The sequence below is a fragment of the Antrostomus carolinensis genome, unplaced genomic scaffold, assembly GCF_000700745.2.
Source record: "Antrostomus carolinensis isolate BGI_N321 unplaced genomic scaffold, ASM70074v2 scaffold21110, whole genome shotgun sequence".
NCBI classification, from domain to species: domain Eukaryota; kingdom Metazoa; phylum Chordata; class Aves; order Caprimulgiformes; family Caprimulgidae; genus Antrostomus; species Antrostomus carolinensis.
Genome location: NW_010287988.1, coordinates 6,643 through 29,349, shown reverse-complemented (window position 1 = coordinate 29,349; position 22,707 = coordinate 6,643). Strand labels below are relative to the sequence as shown.

The following is a 22,707-nucleotide window of genomic DNA, read 5'->3' as shown; positions in this document are numbered from 1 at the left end:
CAATGAAATCTTCCATGTCTCCCTCAGCTCATCAATCAGATCCATATTCTCAGAAGCCAGTCCTTCAGCAGAGAAATCAAAATATTCTCAGAACTGCATAGAAAAGTTTCTCTGTTTACTACCTGGGCAGGAGCTTCCCTTTTGTTCCCAAAAGGTTTAAATCTACAGCAAGGGAGGTTGGGACCAGCTGACTCAGCCAGACGCACAACAGTGGAAGAGATCAGACAAAAACATCTTAAGCTTCAGCACACATAAGAAGTGCTAAATCCACCGCTGCAGATACAAACCCTGTTCCTGCACAACCACCTTGTCCTGCACGCAAGTATTACTGCATGCACACTACTGTGTAGAAAATGACTTTGGGAATTCTTCTTATAGGTAATGCAAGGCCTCCAGTACGCCACAGACTAGAATTATCCTGTTAGAGAACCAAGTGAGACATACCACACATATAAAAGATATAAGAAGTCTGAATCACATCTTTGTGCATGCAGTCACAAAGTAAAGATGATAAAGAAATTAGCAAGTTAATATCCCAAACAGCTTAAGAACTCCTTCTTTAAAATAATAATAAAGATGATCTGCCAACTTATCACAAGTAAACCCTAACCCCTTAATGCTGAACATACAAGCATGAAGAACTCCATGGTGAAACAAGCAGCTGACTGGGAAAGCAGAGAGGAAGGAAACCATCACTTGCTTTAAGAAAACTACAAACAACCTCTTGGGAAATCAAGAAAAGAAATCATGCACGCCACTTGACACTGTGGTAAGGGTCTCACACGGGTTATTTATTGGGATCAAGTAATCTGAATCAAAAGGGTATGTGGAAGTTTTTACACAATAGCCTGACTACAAGAATCAAGGCTAAACTTTCTGGAAGGACAGACTAGTGACTACAAGTTTATCCCTTTCCCAATTTCATACCAACAGTTCAAGCCTCCTTTGGTAAGACCCATCCTCCTTAAGAGCAGCGGTACCCTGCTTTTCACCAAGGATGTGTTTCTGGAGTGTGCAATGGTTAGTGATTCTGTGGGCAGTAGTTTTCCCCCATAAGAATTAACATAACAGAGGGGACACGTGCAGGGACCTAAGAAATGCAGGCTGGTTTAATACAGACAGGTCACATATATTATGTGATCATCACCTGAGAGATGTGATGGCTTTTAAGTTGGCTTTAAAACATCATCCACGTTATACGTGGTCTCTGGATATTTCAATGGTCCCTATGTGCGTGCACCCACTTTGAATTCTTACAAGAAATATTGCTTTATCACCAACCAAATCCAGCTCCTTCATCTGCAAGACTGAACACCTGACAGAAACCTAAGAGGAACACCTTCACTGCCTCATTCAGGGCAGTTGCATCTCCACCATTATCACTATTGTCCTCGAATTACTCAAACTCAGACAAACCAAGCAAAGGTGAAAAGATGGAAAACCAGAGTAATACCAATGGCTAGCAGAGCAAAATACCAGGTGACTGGCAGCAGAGCTCGAGCAATGGCCAGGAAATCAACACAATCACAAGTGTATTTAAGTGATGCCTTCTGGACAGAGACATTCACGCAGACAATTTTTATTTATAGATTCAAACTTAAAATGGCAGCAAAACCATTTTCCTCTTCAGTATAAACTGGCATTAGAACAGGAAGTCTATTCTCCCTTGAGCATCCATCAACTATCAACTTGGAAGATACAACATGGAAAGACACATGATAAGGGTGAGAATTGGAAAATATTTGTTAAAAATCAACTCTCCCCTCCTTCCATTCCCAATGTCCTTGGATTACTGGACCATTTCTGAGATGAAGAACTGGACAGTGATAAAACGTTTGCCTCCAAAACTTTTATGACACGGGTTTAAAAACAGATGCAATAAGAACACTGTATGAGCATCAGGAAAGAGAAGAACAAGAGATTATGAAAATGAAGGTGGAATGAACCTTATTATTGAGTGCAGATGTCACCTTTCAAAAGGCAAAACACTTGGCTCCTCACAGATAGGCGCAGTGCAATTTGCAAGCCAGTATTCAGGATGTACAGGGGCACCTTTTTGTTCTCTACAGCTACTTGGCAGTGCCAGGGACACGGTAGGGATCGTGATACAGCAACACAGCAATTACTGAATTAATTCAATGAAAGTAATAGTCTCTGTAGTTAATTCAATTACTGTTATTTTGGTTTTGCTTCATTTGGTCAAATTATGCCCTCCATTATGTCTGCAAATCTGTTTTACACCTTCATCCTTTCCCCTCACCCTTCACATCACAGGCTCAAATGACCAAACTCAGTCCTAGGAGCCTGACACAGGATCAGAAGGCACCAAAGCCCTGTATTGCATGATGATGTCACTGGCTCAACCTCCTTCCAAGAATCCACTTTCCAGCTAGAGGCTCTCACTTTTTTCCCCCCACTATTTGCCTGCAACTCTTAATCCTAAAGATTTGTGCCTAAACCAAAGAAATTTAGTCCAAGCTGAAAAACCTCAGTAGTATAACATGACCCGTAACAGGTTATTTATGGAAACTCTAGAACAATTTTATGGCTGCATTAACTCTTTCATTGCTCATGGCACAAGAAAATAAGAGCTGTTACATTTACTGCTACAATTCTTATGCCTCTTCTCGGTATTTAAAATTTCCAGTGTCCTCTCTTACAGCTGCCCAAGTTCCGAATTTGAACTTGGTCAAATATATCAAGAGATAAAATTTATAAATGCAACTCTTACTTTAAAATGTGTGCAAAACAAAAGTCCTTTGTCCACTGTAATTTGATTTAAATTTAGTTCATTTTGTATTTCAATTATAGTTGCATTACAAACTTTAAAAACTTTTTCTTCACACATTAGAAAGAATCCAGAATATCATGAAACATGAAATATATAATCTTACATAGAAGATTACAAGTAAGAATAAAATTTACACCCTGCAATAAGAAGACTGTTAGGTTCTCCTACTGTAAGTGTGGCTTTGGTTTCTTTAAAATACAATTTTGGCTGCATTATTTCTACGGATGGAATACTTCATGATAAGCATTAAATCAAGATAATATTCATACGTAAACCATAAAGATGTACATTACTAATTACTGTATACAATAATACCTCCATTGTTCATTGTATCCTTCAAATGTATCAATGCCAACAAGTGAGTAAATATTAGAGTCATGTATCAGTAAACACCAAAACCACCAGTACAAAAATCCTACAAGTGTAACAGTGGTTTTGAGCTAGCAGAAATTACATTTATAAAATGTTGAGATTAGCTTCTCAAAGCAAGTTACAAATTATTTCTAGCATATACATAACTGAACAACCTTTAAGAATGAAACCTTTAATAATGAACTTAAAGCACTGGAAAAATGAGCTGCATTTAGTGGGGAGAAGTATAGTGACGGTGGAATTTTATTATTTTTTTTTTTTCTTATTCAGCCTGGAACAAGTTACTGAAACTCATTGGACTTTCCTTCTTGTAACAGAGAGGTTGGAATAATTCAAGGGTGTTGGAAACTTCAATTCAGAGGTTTGAAACCAATTTTATACGCAGAAACTTGCAACCAGTAAGTCAAGGAAATAACATGATATATGGCCTTAAGATTTAGCAGGGTCAGGACCAAAGACTATAAACTCCTCCAGATGATACAGCTATCTTTCAAAATGGCAAAAATGTACACTTAAAAACTGGAGCTTTGATTACAGATACAATAGGAATATTTTTAAATACAAAACTTATGCAAAGAAAACAGCTAAAATAACAAACTGTCATAACAATTGCTCAGATGATTACATAATATGTTGTCAATTTTATTTTTCAGTTTGTCTTCCTCCAAATCTGTTTTTCTGTACCTAACACATAAAAGCCATTAACAGTAGTCAATTTTCTGCAGAATATTTTCTCATAATTCATCCATTAGTGTCATAGTAATCATATAAACTTTAAATTGAAATGCTAAAAGCAATTTTTCTTTTATTTTTATCATTAAAAAAAAAAAAAGGGGAAAAGTACTGCAAGACATAGTCTGAATATGGAAACCCTACACCTGGGCAGGTACATGGGAATTTGTTTTCATTCAATCAAAACACCGTTTCTTTTATTAAAATGTTAATACTGTACTTCATAAAACATCATGCAAAAACAGAAACAGCTTTATCACATAACTGACAAAAAGGATGCAGAATATTTCTCCCATATATCCTATGTTATTTAATCACAGACCCAAATTCACAACCAAAAGAACAAGTTGTGCTGTTTACCCAGATGTGCTGTAACACAACACTGCATTTCCAACAGAGATTGACAACTGTGGAGTGGTAAAATGACCCCTTTTCCACTGGCATCACAAGTAAGATGCAGAGAGGGGCCTTCCTTTATAAAAATCAATTAGAGCATTAAATCCTATTTCACTTTTCTTGTTCTCTTTAGTGTTGCTCCTTTTTAAAAATATGATCACTTTGCTTAAATAGTTGATCAGCAGTAAAAATAAATTCATCAGACTGCTTACAAGCATAAAAGGCACTGTGCCTCCTCATTTGATCTAATTTTACTATGCTTAAATTCCAGTGACTGCCTCTAATTGTGCAGTAAGATACTCACAAAGAAAATTATGATACTCCATTGGAGAACTCTTTTTGATCAATTTTTTACCTACTTGTTCTCTGCATTTTCACTCCCTCTTCACATTTTGGCAATTACCTCAAAATTTCCAGTAATATCAGAACCATATCACCACGTTTTTACAAGGCGGTTAACACAGGATGAACAGGGATGCCATCCTTCTGTCACAAAAAATGACAACACACTGATAATTATGGTATCTTTGCCATTCTAGAACATGATGTGAGAAGAAAATATAAATTAAAAGACTTGGTGCTTTATTTTTTTGTTCTTTAGTTTATTTTTAAGATTTATTTTGGAAAACGGCGGGCTAAATAGCATGAATGGAATTTTTTTTTCTTTGCATTTTGAGACAGAACTTTTACAGAGGACCACAACACACACATCAGCTCTGTTCTTCCCACCTTCTCACTTTCTCTTAACAATCACATTACTTGTTATCAGTCTGCAGTTTTCCTTAGTGGATTCACAGCCTCAGATTCTTTTCTCTGAGCAGGTCCAGTTGACAACAATACAATGCCAAGCTCTTGATGAAACATTAGCATTGTTCCATTGTTTGCTCCTTAGAAACTCCAACAATAAAGATGCAGTAGTAGCAGAGATTTCATAAAAATCAAGAACACTACTATATTACAGTTCTTTGACAAGTTTTAGAGAAGTCTAAATCACTTCAGAGCATGCTTGATCAATCTATCCTGTCTTTTTTGCAGCTAGACAACAGTAACGACCTAGCATCCCTGCACCAGCTGAAAAGTACAGAAGAAAAGGCAGAAATATACTATATTCTATACTTTGTAGTATAGAAAACCAAAAGATCTGCATTAAGACAAGCTAATGTCAAGAAAGGTAAAGTTATTTCTACAAATCTGTGACTTCTGCAACTCTAATCGTCTAATTCAAATCCTATGCTACATCTTCATTCTTTCCCTTTTTCACCTGTGACACACAATGTATATTGTTAAGTGGCTTCACATTAACAGGTAACAAAAAAGCATCATCTCCAATCTACCTATTTAAATTTCTAGAAATTTCTCTTCCATGGTTTGCTAGGAACAGTGCCTTTTGTTTATACTCACGTATAAAATTGAAGCACAATCTTAAGCAAGCTTGATTATGAATGAATGTTCTTGTCAGCTACAAGCAGATGCATGTCCATACATATGAAAGGCAGAAATGAATCATCACAATTTAAGGGCTTCAAAGTCAGGAAATCTTTACCACCTACATGCAATCTAATTTCAAGCTCTGTTCAGCAAAGTGATAGCTGAGAAATGACAGTTACCAATCATTTTCAGAGTATACCTCAGCTGCTGCACTATTACAAGCATGAAGTCTCAAACTTTAGAAGTCACCTGAGTAGAATTAAGAAGATTATGATCAATGAACAGTAAAAAAAAAAAATAAAATTACACATTCTTTACCTCTGATACAATGATCTTTCTTGGATCTGAAAAAGCCTTGTGAATTACATCCCACTGTCGAAGTAAAGAGATTTATCCAAGATTTACAGAAAGCCTAGTGTTCTAGAAACAGGACAGATACACCCAAGGCACTGATTCAGCTCTATACAAAAGGCACTTAAAAGCAGGGCTCACCAATTTATTTTTTAGTTTTAAGAAAATAATAATTGCCTCAACAGACAGAGCAACTACCACAAAGTAACAAGTTACTGAGGGGCACTGGCTGTGTGGTGACTGCCTGCATTTCCCACAGCAAATGCCAGTCATTCCAGGTAGCCTACCCTTTCATCTACCTACCTTGCATTACCCTATCACCATTACAGATGGCCAGCTAGACCTTGGACACAAATGTACGTATGATTTACCAAAAAAAGGACAAGATGATACAACTAGCTTTGTAGCATGTGTGTTAGGTGTGAACTGCTCATAAGTGAAATCAGATACTATAACTTCAGATGCCCCTTGCAGTAGACCAAACCTACTTTTCCAGCTTCAGTTCTTCTATCACGCTACCGTTTAACACCCCACACAAACCAATGTCAAAACTGGAACAGGCTGCCCAGGGAGGTTGTGGAGTCTCCTTCTCTGGAGACATTCAAGACCCGCCTGGACGCCTTCCTGTGTGATCTCATTTAGGTTCCTGCTCCGGCAGGGGGATTGGATTAGATGATCTTTTGAGGTCCCTTCCAATCCCTAACAATCTGTGATTCTGTGATAACCTCACTTCTGTGTACCAAAAGCATAAGCAGAATAACACACACAGGCAAACTCTTCTTAAAATGTTTAACCTAGAACTAAAAGCTAGAAAAAAAACTGCAGAGAGATGTTTTTCTCCCCATTTTGGAGCTCTGCTAAGCAGTAGCTTTTGCAACAAGAGAAGCACAACAGCTATGAGAGCTTCCATGTAAAACAGTTGTAAGGTTGCAATACATGAGTAATGTAGCTAGTGAGAAGGAACGGAATTGCTTCTGATTCAAATTGCTGAATTTACAAGGATACAACATTTGTAAAATGTAGCAAACTACAAGTCTTCTCAACTGTAGCACATATGTTGCAGTAAACAATAACAACTCTGATTCGGGCAGTTGAGTACTTGTATAAAGAAGTAATTTTTACACTGTAAATGATTTTTTTTTTTAATTGTGTTCCACATCTCAAATACTGCTAATATACAAATATATTCGGCATCTAGTGATTATCAAGTCATCCTACAGGACAGAATGTTGAGAATTACAGTAAGTTACTAAACAGCATAATTTCCCAATTATATTGTCAAATGTAGTGTGTCGGGAATTACACTTTAAAACAAAAGAAAAGCTTTCACACTTATGATTTCACTACACTGCTTAAAACAGCTGGTGAAAAGTCACCGGTCTTCCATGCAAGTTAAAACATGCAGGCTTTTTATTTATGTTAAATCCAGAAGCTATTTTGAAAATAAAAAAATCCTATGGTTTTTGAAACTACCTCTGAATTTACCTTTGAATTTACATGCAAAACTTGAATTCACTTCTTCATCAATGAAAAAAAAAAACAAAAAAACAACAACTTTACCAGGACTGAAAGTACTTATTGCAAAGGTTAAAAGCACTTGTTCCTACCTCCACTTTTGTTCGGTAGAGAACGAGACGCCTTAGGCTGCCCACTTTGGCTATGTGGTTGAAAGCCTGAGGTGGTATTTTGTCACATGATGAGAGATTTAGTTCCTGAAGATTTGGACACATTTCAGTAATGACCTCCAAGCATGTTTCATTGAGGAAATGGCCACAAGACAACTCAAGACGTACTAGTTCAGAGCCACAAACTTTCAAGAATCTGTAAAAAACACATTTTAAGTAAAAAATAAATGTACTTTCAGGTAGGAGTTTGAATACTGTCAAAACCTTAAGCGCATAAACCAGGAAAGAGTTCCTTTCAACAACGAAAAGCCTACAGACCACAGCTCTTACGTCACCTCAGTTAACTGACAGAAAACACGATTAAGCTAATTTATCACAAACACTCTAAAGAAGTTACTTCTGTATCAAATCTGTACAAATCCAGAAGAGATCAAACTAATTAGGTGTTGAGTTAGAGAGCAATATGAAAAAACCAAAGGTAGCTTGAATGTTAAGGCTGTTTCATCAACATTAACCTGATAATATACATGACCTAGATATTATACACTGTTTTGTACAAAGGAATATTTGACTATATATACTTTAAGAAACACAGAAGGCTATATAATGCTACACATGGCGTATGGAGGCTAATGTCACTAAAGCAGCCTTAAAAAGCAATCCTACCTCGAAAACAAATTGCAAAAGAATCACTGGTGATGAGAACAGTACAGAGAGGGCTTTTTATTAAAATAACATTAGTCTGAAAATGCTGCTTGGCTTTAAAAAGGTGGAACATGCTTCCTTCTTGCAATTTACTCTGAGACAATGGAGCAAAGTACAACGCAGATAATGTCTGAATGTCCCCAAAGCCAATCTTGGCAGTGGCCTGCAAGTTTCCATCAATAACTTCATATTTCTCCTTATCTCAGAAAAATCTGCAAATCTAAAAATGAGGTTAAACAAAGACCTTTAAATGGATGAAATATTCAGTAAAAGTATTTTAAGACTTTCTGAAAAACACCTCATTCCTTTCATTAACAAATAAGTCAAAATCAACACTTTGAAGCTGTTCTAGAACACGGAGATTCCTAAGGACTATTTCACAGGACTTTCAGTGGAATTATAAAAATTTAAGATATTAGAAGACAAAATATCCCAAATTTAGAAACTTTGATGGTCTCTGCATGAATGAACACCTTCTGCCAGAAATCTTGTGTCAGAAATTCATGCTCTATTATATCTAATCCAAGCTTTAATTAAGAAACACATAACCTTATGTCCCTTTTTATTCCAAAGATAACCTTCAAACTGTGAATCAATCACTAGGATTGCAAGTTTGATTTTTAATAGGGGGGGGAAACCTCAAACATAGGTTGCAGTGATTTTGTTATACTTTATTTTAACAGTTTCTCCAGTAGAAAAAACTAAGTTTCTAACCTGTGGGTTGCAATGAGTTCCCCTTGTTACTTCCTAGCATAACGGAGCTACTTATGAGAAAGTATGAATTAGTTTCTGTTAATACTCTGATCTGCTTTATTACCAGTTCTCTCCTACTAAAATCTTCGCGTAGACAAAGCAGATTTAGGTTCCCACACTTTTGCTGTAAGCATTACTTCTTGGGTTTAGCTGATACAACGGAAATGCCAGAGAGACATGAGGCTTCTACTTGTACAAGACCCCCTATTCCTACAAGGTATTAGCCTTCCCAAGACTTTGCTCGTGATGAAACTTAGGTCAAAATACCCGCTAGTCTGAAAAGCAGACGTATTCAGGAAGGCATTCCTCAATGACACTAAAATGACTTGAAGTCCATCTTTCAAGACCCAAGTTTTCAAATCTTCTCCTCTCCTTATTTTTCATTACTCACTCCAGTCATACTTGCCATTCATCATTACCTTTCTTTATTATTTTCATCTTGAACATTACATGGCCTTACTTTGATTATGCAGACCCTATGCAAAATGGAGGGGAAAGGAGATTCCAGGGTGGCTCTTGGAAACCTCCTGGAACTGACCTGATCTAGCACTGGGGACACTGGCATTTTAAGTGGGAGCTTGGAGTAGATGACCTTCAGAGGTCCCTAACATCCAACATTTCTATGAGCCTATGCAAACAGAAACAAAGAGAGGGTCTGAGACATGAGAGGGGGGACGTAAGCCCCAGACCCACAGGGGTTCTGCAAAGTATGGCCTTCAAATCTGCTCTTCCACTAGTTTTGTCTAACTCAGCACAGTCCGTCTTTAGAATCTATTTTAGCTTGTAAAACCAGAGTTTAATCAAACACCAAGCAGTAATTTTCTGTTTTCATACTACACACAGTGAATTCATCTAGATCCGTATGCTTTCTTACGGGAGTGTCAGAGCTGAAACGACACAACAATTCACAACCATTAACAACAGCTATTTAAATATTAAACTGCTATTTTAGACTAGCAATGGAGTTCAACACTGCCATGGAGAAACACAGGATGGAAATTCCCTGGAAATCAGAGTAGCGACATATGGATTCATCGCTGATTACCAATTAGCCAATTCCTCTATTTAATGAGTGCTTTAACAATACGTTCACACAGCTTCTTTCATCAACAAATTATCAGGTTTGTTTGAATGGTGATATTTTCCATAAAACCTTGTCAATCACCACTTATTATACCTCTAGCTTTTAATTTGCTAACAGATAAATATTTTATGAATTACTCCATTACAATAATGGATGTTAGGTTAACTGCCATATAATTTAACAGGGCCTGGCTGTTATAAATGTTGGTACAGATTAATTATTTTCTCCTTCTAGGACTATTAAAAGTCTGACTATTACCAGGTCAGGGAAACACTTGGTTAACCCCCTAGACTTGGAGAAGAACTCCAGGCTCACCAGCTTGAGCAGTTATCATCTTCATAATGTTTTATTTAAATTCATTACATTTGAAACACACAGGCAGAGCAAACAGTGATAGCAACAAGCATTCACTGCATTTCATGGCTTTGCTGCCTTTTTGGAAAAGGTTACTTAGAAGACATTAAACAGAAAGGCAAGAGGGATAGGAACATGCAGCAGGCTACAAAGAACAAGTTGACAGGCATGAAGTAAGGAGATAAACAGAAACAGGAGGAGGAATTTGAGGAAGTCACCAACCAGCATAGGGCAGAGAGCACTAGGCAAACTGCAGAGTTCTCCAAATTATCAAGACACCCCAATCTTTGTTTTCACTTAACAGGTTGCTCAGGACAGCGGTTCTTGCTAACACCTTTCTACATGGATCTCCAAAGCCATATGGTAAGGTAGAACAGGGGTTCTCATGCTTTCAGAACAAATGTGGCATGGCCTTCATACTTCTGAGACTTAGACACTGGATGCCTGATTCTGACTTAGCTCATTTAAAAACAAACAATCCCCAAAAAAGAACCTTCTACCCAAATCAACATCTCTTCACGTACCTCTCCTTTAATCACTGAGAACTGAGTGGTTCCTGGTTTTTTAGCCTCCCCTTCTTTCTGCACAGCCATCCATTCCTTTAGTTTTGCTTTTACTATCAATATTTTATACACATGATTTCTGAAGTGATTTCCCTTCATCCCTTCATGTTTGTTATGAAATATGACTGACTAAGCAACCTAGAATAATGTGAACATGTACATTTATTTTGCTAGACACTGGATTAGACCTTTCCCTCTAAGTTTACCCTCATTCTAGAATACAGTATTTCAGGGGCTTTTTGGTTGTTGTTGTTTTTTAGAGGGTTGGGTTTTGTTTGCTTTGTGTGGGGTGCTTTTTTTTTGTTTTGGTTTGTTTTTTAAAACTAAAAAAAGCACTCTCACTTTCCATCAGCACCTGTCTGCTCTCAAGAACTTCTGCTCGTTTCTCCCCGCTTCAGCTTTTGGGAAGTAAGATAGCCCTACTGAAATCTTTCTGAAACATCAAATGTATCTATTAGCAGTTAGGATGCTATTTGCTCATGCTGATGTTAAACCCATCATTATCACAGGGTCACTTAGTCTATCAACAACTTCCCGTCTTGTAATTCATGTTTGTATCATAAGCATATCCCACAAGCCAAAGAAGATCTAAAATGAAAATACCAAGGTACAAGAGATAGCATCCTTCACGTCAGAACTGACTGCATAAGACCTCCCAAACAAAATTCTCAAAACACATTTAGACGTATGCTTATGAGGTACATCACATGTGCTCCAAGGGTTTCTAATGGAACTCCACTGGATCCAAAACCTACTCTTCAGTGTTAGCATAATCATCCTCACTTACTCGGTATCCCATGGTTCAAAGTTACTGAAAACTCTACAACAAGCAGGGATCACAGCCCAGTTCTCTCTCATCTCCTCATCCCTCCTAAACACAAATAGATACCTATTTTTATATTCCTGCAGTAAAACTATCCCAACAGGTTTCAGTCATGTTGATTTTACTAAATCTGTTTTTAACGAAAATCTCAAGTACTCATTTAGTAGTCACTGACCTAAAAATCACTGAATTTGGTGTCCAAGGGGTTGGGGTAAGCAACTTCCATTTATGAATAACAGAGTCCGACAGATTTTCTTTCTTTAGCATTTTCCCTTGTAGTGTTACCATATGCTAGCATCCAAATCAGGGATGTTACCTCCATTACTTGACAGATATAACAATGTCCCATTTGCCTAGCCTTCCTTAGGATCTCCCTCCTAAAACCAGTATTTAATGAAAACAACCATTTTGGTTAGCTTCAAGCCAACTACACACTCTCTTCAGCTATTTGGGTCTCCTGCTTTCCAGAGCCTGCCACCAGACAAGAATAATTAAAAAAACAAACAAACAAAAAAAACCCCACACCATTCTTTCTCATTTCTCTTCTAAGATCTTGAGGTCTTCTCTTTCTTACTATAGTTCTAGCTATATTACTTGCACAAACTCGGCAGAGAACTTCATAATCCCAATCTGTTTTGCAGTTACAGTCTTGCATTTAATCCAATGGCTTGCAGAATTGTATTTTAATATACTACTTGAAATCATGTTCCGATATATTTATACTCACAGTGATGCTTTTCCTTTCAGGATTGCTGTGTTGCACAACAGCAGCAGCATCTAGTACAGAAATTCTAATAAAAGTGTTAAGATTGGTCTGACTGGACAACAAATGGGTACATACAGGTGTAGAAGCACAAGAAAGAACAAATGGCAATGCAAAGGCTGGTAGAGTGGTGTGTGTTGGTGGACTTCAGATTAGCAGGTCATCAAGAACCTTGAACATCTATGTATGTGCCGTTTCTCAGGACATGCAAATTAGGAGATGAAGGACAGAGGTGGCACAGGACAGTGAGAACACACTCTAGACAAATTGCTTTGGACACACTTCTCAGTTGTCCTGGTGCATGCAAGAGTGCACACTTGAGAGTGAAACCAAATAAAATAATTTTCTTTTTAAAATGAAGTCACCTCCCCTTCCTCTAAGCCGTTCTAATTGTTACAATGTTATTTTCTACTCTAGCACGTATTACACATTTTGTCAGCAAACCTTAAAAACATTGCATACAAGCAGGGAGAATATTAAGTACCTGAACTTGTGCTTTCCTCAACACAGATTAAACTATTTCAATAAAAACATGCCAAACAAACATTATTACTTAATTGCAGTTACAGCAACTCTAGGTTTTACTAAAAAACTGTGGAAATTAAAGCGATAGACAGACATGACTTTTGAATTGAGAATCCCTGTAAAGTCACACATTACTCCTATTTTCTGTGACTATTTGATGTATGTTTCAGTAATTTCTCTGACCTTCCTGATAGTTTGATTTGTAGCAAAGCCTCACCAAGTTAAACATTGTCAAAAAACACCTCTGTTAAACAGCATCTAAAGCTTTCAAACATTAAAAACAACAAAACTGTTAAAGAAATATTCCTGGATGTGCTTGACAAGCAAACACTGCATCATTAACCTGAAAATAAAACACTATTAATACATTTTCACAGTATAAAATTTCAGAGGTAATTAAAAATCCTAATACCTCAGAGATTTAAAGCAAAAGGGTTTAAACAAACTAATGATGTTATCAGTGATACAAAGAAATTTGTGTGCCAAACTCATTTTTTAAACTGTCATTGTCTTTGAGCTGTTTAAACCTCAGAGCATTTATTCAGCATCTTGATATTTAGTGCACCTCTAGTCAACTTGCCTCACTTTTCCTATGTAGGTCTTATTCTCCCAGGCTGATATCCCCCTGGCAGGAAGAAATTCACCATACCTCTAATGTCACCAGAAATGCAGTGCTGCTTATGTAATGTTGCTGTGAAATCTTTGCTTATTCCCCGTTACTTGGCATTCCAGACACTTGAGACTGCTCAGATATTCATTTCATTTGTCTTTCACTTTTTCATATACTTTTAGTTCAATCTAAGCAATAAAGTTTAGTTAATTTATATTATATGCTGAAATGAAAAATTTATGATAGTCATTTTTAGCCCTAAGGAGTAGATGTTATCAATAAGTTAAAATACCTTCAGCTTTGCCTCAGGATGTTCATATGCCTGAAGCATTCTGTCTTCTCATGATAATACAGTATTTGCTTCAGTCACATTTCTTAAAATTACTCTATTTAAAAATTGTCTACTTTAATACATTTTTCCAAGAAAATATATTTTCAATTATTTCTTACAGTCATGTCTATATGAACCTTTCAAAGCAACACACAAATCTACACAAGCTACTTCTTTGAAGACTGTCATAAGAAGCCATAGATAAAAACATTTGTGAAAGATATTTACCAAAATAAAATTCGAGCAAGAGCAGCATTTAAACATGCCCTGACTTGCAGAAATCATAATCTAAACTGTACAGTCGTAAGAATAAAACTAGCCCCACCAGTTTTGAATTCAACACTGCAAATGTAACACCAAATGTTGAGAAAAGTGCAAAAATAAACAAAGCAAAAACCAGGTCCTGTAAAAGTGAAATGCTGTTATATTTGAGGATAAGGTATTTTGGTTTTAGCATTTTGCTGTTTCTATACTGTAGCAATTTGTAGTGTTTTTGAAGTTATTTACAAATTTACTTTAGCAAATTACGTTTCTTCTCCGTGAATTGAGAAATATAGGTTGGCCTTTTAAAAACAGCATAATGGAGTTCTTCAAATTGTTACAAATTCTAGTCAGAATTCTCTACACCTCCAAGCTGTTGGCTTGACAGCCATTCCTGGTTGCTTACGCAGCAATTTATCATAAAATTTATAAACCTCAAGTATTGGAACAAGCAATTTAGGCTTGTTTCAAATCAGCTTCAAGTTACAAGAAGACTTCTTCGGCGTGGAACAAGCAATTTAGGCTTGTTTCAAATCAAGTTACAAGAAGACTTCTTCGGCAATTAAATCCAAACTAAAAGATGCAGCTTGGTACTCTATAGGCATACCTCATTGCCTTATTTTAAAATTTCCTTTGCAGAAAGAAATGGAGAACACCAGGACCAGAGAGAAGGATAAAAAAAGAAACCAACAAACTGATTCAGAAACACTCACACCGTAGGCAGCAAGAAAAGATTTTACACTAATAAATGTAGTGGTACATGTCTTCTACTGTTAGGCATAGACAGACAAATACACGAGTATTTAATCTCTGCAAAGAGAAGTACAGTCTGAAAATCTGATTAAGTTTTTAGTAACAGTTAACATCAGCAGGTAACTGATAAAAGCAGCAATGCACTCTCCCCAGCCACCTGAGAATCTCCTCTGCAACACTCATATTCTGAAGAATAAACTGGAAAGAAAATTCAAGAGTGAAACAGAATTCCTAGGAAAGTCTAAGTACCTCCATTCTTTGAAAACTCTTGTTTTGCGTAGTATCTCCCAAAAGTCAGGCTGGGTGAGGAACAACTAGAAATCCAAAAGGAAAAATTGTGGGAGTCATAACTATGTGTCCTGGGTGCTACAATATTCACATGGTGATGGTATCTTAATGACAGCCAGGGTAATGGAACTGAAACATTACTTGACAGGTTTCTCCTTCGAGGAATAGTATTTCTTACAAAGAAGCTACTTTCTTCAAAGAAAGTTACATTAAAGCTTTTGAAAAGCAGGTGTTTTTCTAATAAGTCTCCTGTATTAATAGATACTTCCATAGCAAATGAGCAGCAGATTTTCATTTTGTGGAGGCCAGCAAATTTGACAAACAAGTTGATGAAGAATGTCAAAAGAAAAATTAGCGTTTGGAAATTTTACTAGAAAAGACACTTCTACAGAATGAAGAGCTGAAAGTTATTTCTGTATTAGGAAAAAGAAAATTTTCAAAACCAGACCTAGTTACAGTGGAGAATTGATTCAGAAGCAAAAATTCTGAACAGAAGTCTCACCTGAAAATTATCTATCTTACAATTTTGTTTCAAAAATTTATGACTGAACTGCATCTTCCATTCCCAGACTGCAGGTATCTCTTCCAATAAATACTTTTTCCTAGAAACACAGATAACTTCACAATTGTATCAATGTCCAAAAACACTTTTCCCCCTTGTTAGAAATAAACATCATCCATTATAATGAATATAAATTGACCATGTTTATTCACAGATTATGAATGCAATTATGCATGCAATTATGAAAGCAATGAATATTTATTATTTTAGAAATGCTGACTACACAGAAGTGTTGCCTTTTAGTTCAGCACTGAAGTTAAAAAAAAAAAAAGTCATTAGCACTAAAGCCATTTTCAACTAACTGGAAGCCAGAAATGCCAGAACTGCAAAGTTTATAACTCTCTGAATTTGGACATTAATTTCTTTTAAGATTGCAAAATTTTTTAGCAGTACTGCATGTTAAAAAAAATAGTGAAATTTAAAAAAATGCCATGAAAATGCATATACTTTAAGTCTTCAATAGAAAGATTTAATAGCTAAGCATCAGAGAGCAAGCACTTCATGATTTCAGAGTTGAATTCTTAATTAAAGCTTGCATATTTACCCTCTGCATAATGTGTCTAATACGAAATCCAAATTTAAGAAGAATGTTTGCACCCCATTCAACAACTAGCTAATGTGTGTCTCCTTTTTCTATCAACAAGCACAAGAGCTCTTGGATTATACTGGGAAGTCAAGAAAAAAGGAAGCGACGTCCTCACCTTGACAAAATATTTCTTAAAATTATTTTATTTCCCTAGGGAGGGCACCCAGGCACCAAAGAAACTATTTGAATACTTGATTTAACCTTTTTATTCAGAAAACAAATGAGAGTTAAGACAATTTTTTTTAGATATATTCAACATTTCTGTTTCTTATCAGTCAAGTTCTGCTTTCACCTGCCATTGCTGATTACCTCTTAGCTGAAGCAGCAATTTTCGCTTAAATGAAATGCATTGATAGATGCTGTTTAACTAATGCAAACAAGCAAAGAAGCAAGAAATCATGTGTTAAGAAAGTAGAGAACACAGCTGTTATACAGAGAAGAATCCCTGCAAATTTGCTATTTTAATGACCTACAGCACAGTCATATTTTCAGCTCAGTGGAAGATGCACATGCAAACTCCCTGTTTCCCAATAGGGCTAATGTTTTAAATCATTTTTATTAAAATATTTGCATTTACATTGCACTCCAGTGATTACTTAGGGCCCATACATTGTAAGCATGCACTGTAATCAGTCTATGACTGCAGCCATTCTAATACAGTCCTACTGATAACTCATCGGTACAAAGAACAATGGCAAACATTTTCTTCATGAGATGGACTTTTGACAGCTTGGTTCTAGTGGAGTCTTTTAGAAGCCCAGGAGAAATCAAAACTTTGCTCCCCATGGAAGAAGCCTTCAGTCACAGGCAGTTTGGCACACACTGAAACAGACTTCTGCTGCTGTATCTAGTATCTCTTACTGTTTTAGCTGCTGTTTATTTCTACATCATAACAATCACACCCTTTATAGTGAATCAAAGACATTTCCTGTCTTTTAATAAGGTTTCAAATACTTAGTGAAACTACTGCACAGCAGCTCTGCAAACAGAGCTTGTCAAAATACTTCTGTACGTTTAGCACTGACCTGCTAAATCCAGAAACAGAGATGGCTCCCCTGTTTCCAGTCCAAGATAAATTCAGCCACTGGATGAGAGTGCAGCGAGACTGTAGGTATTCCAGAGATGTGTCATTAATCCTTGCCCAGTAAGGTTGTAAACTGAGATGAATGTACTGTAGAGGATCACAGCAATGTTGATATAGTAGCTTACAAGTTTGCGCTAGTCTACACAGGTCTGGTACTGTAAGGTGACTCAAAATCAACTGGATGAGCTATATTAAAAACAGAAAAAAAGTCACAGATGGTCATATAGCACTTGAAATGTTAAGGGAAAACTGCAAAGGAATAAGAAAAGATGTTGTAACTTCAAAGAAAAGTAAATCCTTTTACTTAAAAGTAACTTCTCAAACAAATCATTAACTATTAAATAGGACTGCGCTGCCTTCTCAATTTGACGACATATTAAACAAGAAAGGAAAAAGCAGATCAGCATATGAAAGTGACATGAAGCTTTCAAATTAGAAGTTTCTTTGCCCATGCTAATTTAAACAGTGATATATATGTAAACACTATGTTTACATATTTCCTTTCACAATACCTGCACTGCTGTTGATCAGAACACTGAATTGGCATCCTCTTTCTTCTCTGGATATGTTTTTTTTTAAGATGGTAGCATATTTGCAGAGTACATGGAAAAGCCATATCATGTCCTAGTTTCCCCACACCCTGAACTGATTTCAGATTTATTCCTCTGCTCTCTGCCTTAAAAAAATCAGTGTTTTGTCTTCTACCTTACATCCCCTTTCATCCAAGCTGAACTAGGAAATTAGGTAAAAAAATGAACATATTCAGATCTTCTTTTACAAAGTAATCTCTTCCTTCCTATAAATACTTTGTGAGCATTGTTGTTCTACGCCAGAGTCAAATCTGAAAGGCAAAAGCCCATTTTACTTTTATCAGATTGAATCATCTCAGCTTCAGAATAATCACCAGCCCTTCTGGCTAGCACCACCATACATGTTGTCGTAAAGACTTATCTCATACTTAGAAATTAAGAAATATCCCCCATCTCCTATCATGCTCTGTTTTCCTTTCTAAAGGAAGATCAACACACAGGGAGACATAAACATTCACTTTGAGAAATAACAAAAATGCTCAACAACAACAACAACAATCTCCTTCAGCTTGGAAACAGAGAAAAGGCGCTTGAAAAATGAAACCTAAAAATGAATGTTTATTTACCAGGGCCGTCTCTAGCAGCTATCAGTACCTGCACTCAAGTTACGTAACTAAAACTGACTAAGTGTTTTCAAGCAGACTGGGAAACAATAACTCACTGAAATGAATCAGTGTAAATTAAAAAAAAACCAAAACAACCCACCCACAAATCAGCTTAAACTGAAGAGAGTCCTGTGGCCCTTTCAAAATACCATAATGTTTCATTTTAATGTCTTATAAGGATTCAGAAGACAAAACCGCCAAAAATCAGAACAAAATGCTTGACATAAAATGAAAATGAAGCTTCTGTGAGATCCAAACAGATTGTACTTCCAATATACCAGTTTATTATGCAGCTAGCTTCCGCCTCCCCTCCTCCCCCTTTCATTTTTGGAAGAGAAGAAATAAGAAAACAATCCAGCTTCCTGTAAAATGAAAAATGTTACTTCCTACTCAGCTCCAGATTTAGTATTTGGATCTCAAACACGATCTACGACTCTTCAAAAAATTTAACTTCAACTCCAATGCCAAAATACAGTGTGTTTGCATATACTCCAGTTTCTCTCAAGCTTTATTTCAAGCCTTCCCTCTTCCCTTCTCCTCACTCCTCCTTTTCCCTAAAAACAGCCCATGCTTTTTTGTCTCAGCAGGTGCATGGAACTCTCACCTCAGTTTGATGCAGAAGATCTGCATAGACATTTCAATGTGATGGCAATATTTATATATATATATATATGTATATAAAAATACAAAATATAATGCACATATAATTGCTGCAGTTAATACATCATAATCAACAAAGTTTGCTCCCAACTGACATTTAGAGAAATATCAATTTGCTCTGAGAAAGAACGAAATAACTAGGAGCTAACATAAATATATAATCCCAAGTTAAAATCTTGATTTTTGCTTGGCTCAGATCCATACCTAAGCTTAAAAGTTGCTTAACACAGTTTTGTTTGTCATTCTAATAGTAGATACCTAAACATGTACCTATTTTTCTAAGGCCACTTTAAATAATTTTCAATATTCTGAAAGACAGCTTCAATCTATTTTGCTATTCCTATCAAACAATCAAACTTATAGCTATTCCATACTCTGTAAGCCACCTAAATATCTCTTTTATTAATACCTTTTCCTGCAGATTTTTCCCATGCTTATTTAGTAAGTTTTCTAAAGCAGAGCACTCAGCAACAAAAGCTGCACAGTTACCTAAATTTATGTCTACAATTAGAGTAGCATAATAATGTCTAATAAAAACAGAGTAACACTAATTTTGTTCAATGGAAAAAAAAAAATAGTTATTTTGTAACTTCTGAGCAGTAAAGATAATGGTGGCTGAAACTATAAATGCTTCACCAATGTCCCTTCACACTAACTGATGACTTCAATATTTCATAACATATAGGATGTTGCAATCTTTCCAAACCTGAGATGAAATCTCTTACCACGTGAATGCCTTAATCAGAAAAAATAATCCTTCTTTACTTTTTACTGAAAATATGCTACTTCATAAGGATGAAAAAAATATAATGAAATGTTCTACTATGACATTAAGATATAAAGTACTTTTTTTCTGGCTTTTGAGTAAACAAAGATAATAGGCTCCAAACCTACAGGCTAATAACCATTAATCACCGTTAGTCGGGAGTCTGGTGTCTGTCAGAAATTCACTTTTTATGTATGTGTATCCTAGCAGAAAGTACAATTTGATACTATAATGAGTATGTGACATGATGTGCTGTATTGTGCTACGCTGTGTTCATGGTGATTCTATCTGCTTTGAAAACTAATTTTGTAACACAGTTTCTTGCAAACAACTGTTTTTACTCTGCATTTATGAAAAATTATGGCAACCATTATTGCTTCACACTTTCTTATAAATCAATCAGTAAAAACAAAGATTATTGTTAAAAAAATACAAAAGAATACAAAGAGAAAACAAAATATAACTTACACAACCTTGATAACCTTCTTGGGCTATGATGGACCAAAAGTACAAAAGTACTTTCTCTCCCATTTCCAGGGCAAACATGGCACAAGCCACCTTTGGAGATGTATCAGATCAACACCCACTACAGTGAAAACCTCTAAAAACTGGAGGTTTCCAAATCACAATTCTCCACAACAATCCAACAAACAGCAGTATACAAATTCAGTGTGTGCTGTCTGAGCACAAAGATGATCCTGATTCCTACCTGATCCATGTGTGTTTTATCATCATCATAGTTCCTGATTGCAGCATATTACATACATGCATATATTTTGAATTATCAATTAAAAAATATAGCACCTTAAAAAAACAGACATCTCGCCCACTGCAAAGTTAGCTTATAAGCTCAGACAGGATCTCCATCACACTCTTCAATACATGGGGCAAAGCTTTACCAATGGTGTATCTCCTAATAGTACTTACCTACTCAAAAGTTTCTCCAGCTTTTTAAAACTTTTTTGCTTAATAACAGCAAGCAATAACAATTTGTACCCAATAAAACACTTTCTGTGGCTAGAGCACAATAATGTAGAATTTTATTTGGTCAGAAAATAATGCTTGGAGGCTGGTCAAACCTAGAATATCTGCACCTTCCACAAATGTCCTCTTTCAGTTCCTCAACGTGAGTCCCTCGAATATGAAAATGCATTGGCCTATGCAAACCACTCATTCAGAAACATGCAAATGAATGACTTGTAATGTTTTTGTTCTGCAGCTACAGCTGCCACAGCTTAGACTCTAATTAATTAGAATTGATACTAAGACATGCTCAGATAAAGGACAAAGGATATGTGCACAAAAAAGGCAAAGAGAGAAGGCAGGAAGGAGAAGATGGTATTCTAGGGCTTGTGACATTCCTCAACATAGTTTCAGAAAACACAGTCTCTAGTTCCACAATCCTACAGCTTGCACCAGTAAATGCATACACATTTAAGAGCGCAGGTGAAAAGTGGATCTTGCAACTGTTTCACAAAACACAAACATTTAAGTCTCTCTTTTCTCTCTTCTCTTTATTCTACTCACATAATATGCTTTGGTGAAGCGGGCTTTCCATCACCAGGCTATAGGCTCTGATCCTCTCAGCAACGAAAGGCTGTAAAGGTTTTAAGCCCCTTCTTGATTTAATGAACAGAAAAGGATCTTACTGACAGACTGCACAATCAAATAATCCAGACTCCAGGGGGCCTAAAGCTGGAGAGATCTTCTTCGTGTGCCACTGCTCAGTCTAGTCTGCTATAGCAACTGGCAGTATATTGGCCATTAACTGAAGGGAATCTTGTGCCATATGGTTATTAGCTGTTAAGACAGCTTTTAAGACCCTCATGAGTTTCTCTTTCCAAAGGGAGGCATAAAATCTTGCTGATTATCTGAAAGCCTACAAATATTTGTTCTGGAAAGATGTAAGAAGTTTATTGTTGAGGGAAAAAAGTGTATGACAGAAATGTTCCTGCTTATTGCTCCAACTCTTCTATTTAAGAATCATTTAAGAGATGCAGATCTTACATTCAAGACCCGTTTGCCTGGAATATAGGTGCCAAATCCACTTTTAGCAGTGAAATTCACTTCTCCAGTAGACATGAACAGCTCATATATCTTGTAGGCAGCTTTACGAAAAATTGGCTTCAAGGAATGACAAAGATGTCATTTATATCTTTTTATATCAAAATTTATATATATAAAAAATATCTTTTGCACTGCAGCATGCAGGATTCCTCCTGACTCTCCTCTCTGGAGAACAAAAGTTAGGTTCTTGGTACCTGGCACATTTTGGTGAATCCCAAACTGCACAACAGGTATGCTGTGGCAGGTATTCCTCACCTTTCTCAAAGGCTTTTTACTTGA

The 22,707-nt window shown here is 36.3% G+C and overlaps 1 protein-coding gene across 1 annotated transcript in view; it reads right to left on the bottom strand.

Moving 5' to 3' along the window:
* Nucleotides 1-22,707, bottom strand: part of LOC104522800 (F-box/LRR-repeat protein 4-like) — a gene marked incomplete at both ends in the record, with an annotated part of 33,327 nt that overhangs the window by 5,882 nt on the left and 4,738 nt on the right. The window contains 2 exons of the mRNA XM_010165182.2: nt 7,678-7,891; nt 17,682-17,926. Of these exons, the coding sequence (XP_010163484.2) occupies nt 7,678-7,891; nt 17,682-17,926 (459 nt within the window). The remainder of the gene's footprint in view (nt 1-7,677; nt 7,892-17,681; nt 17,927-22,707) is intronic.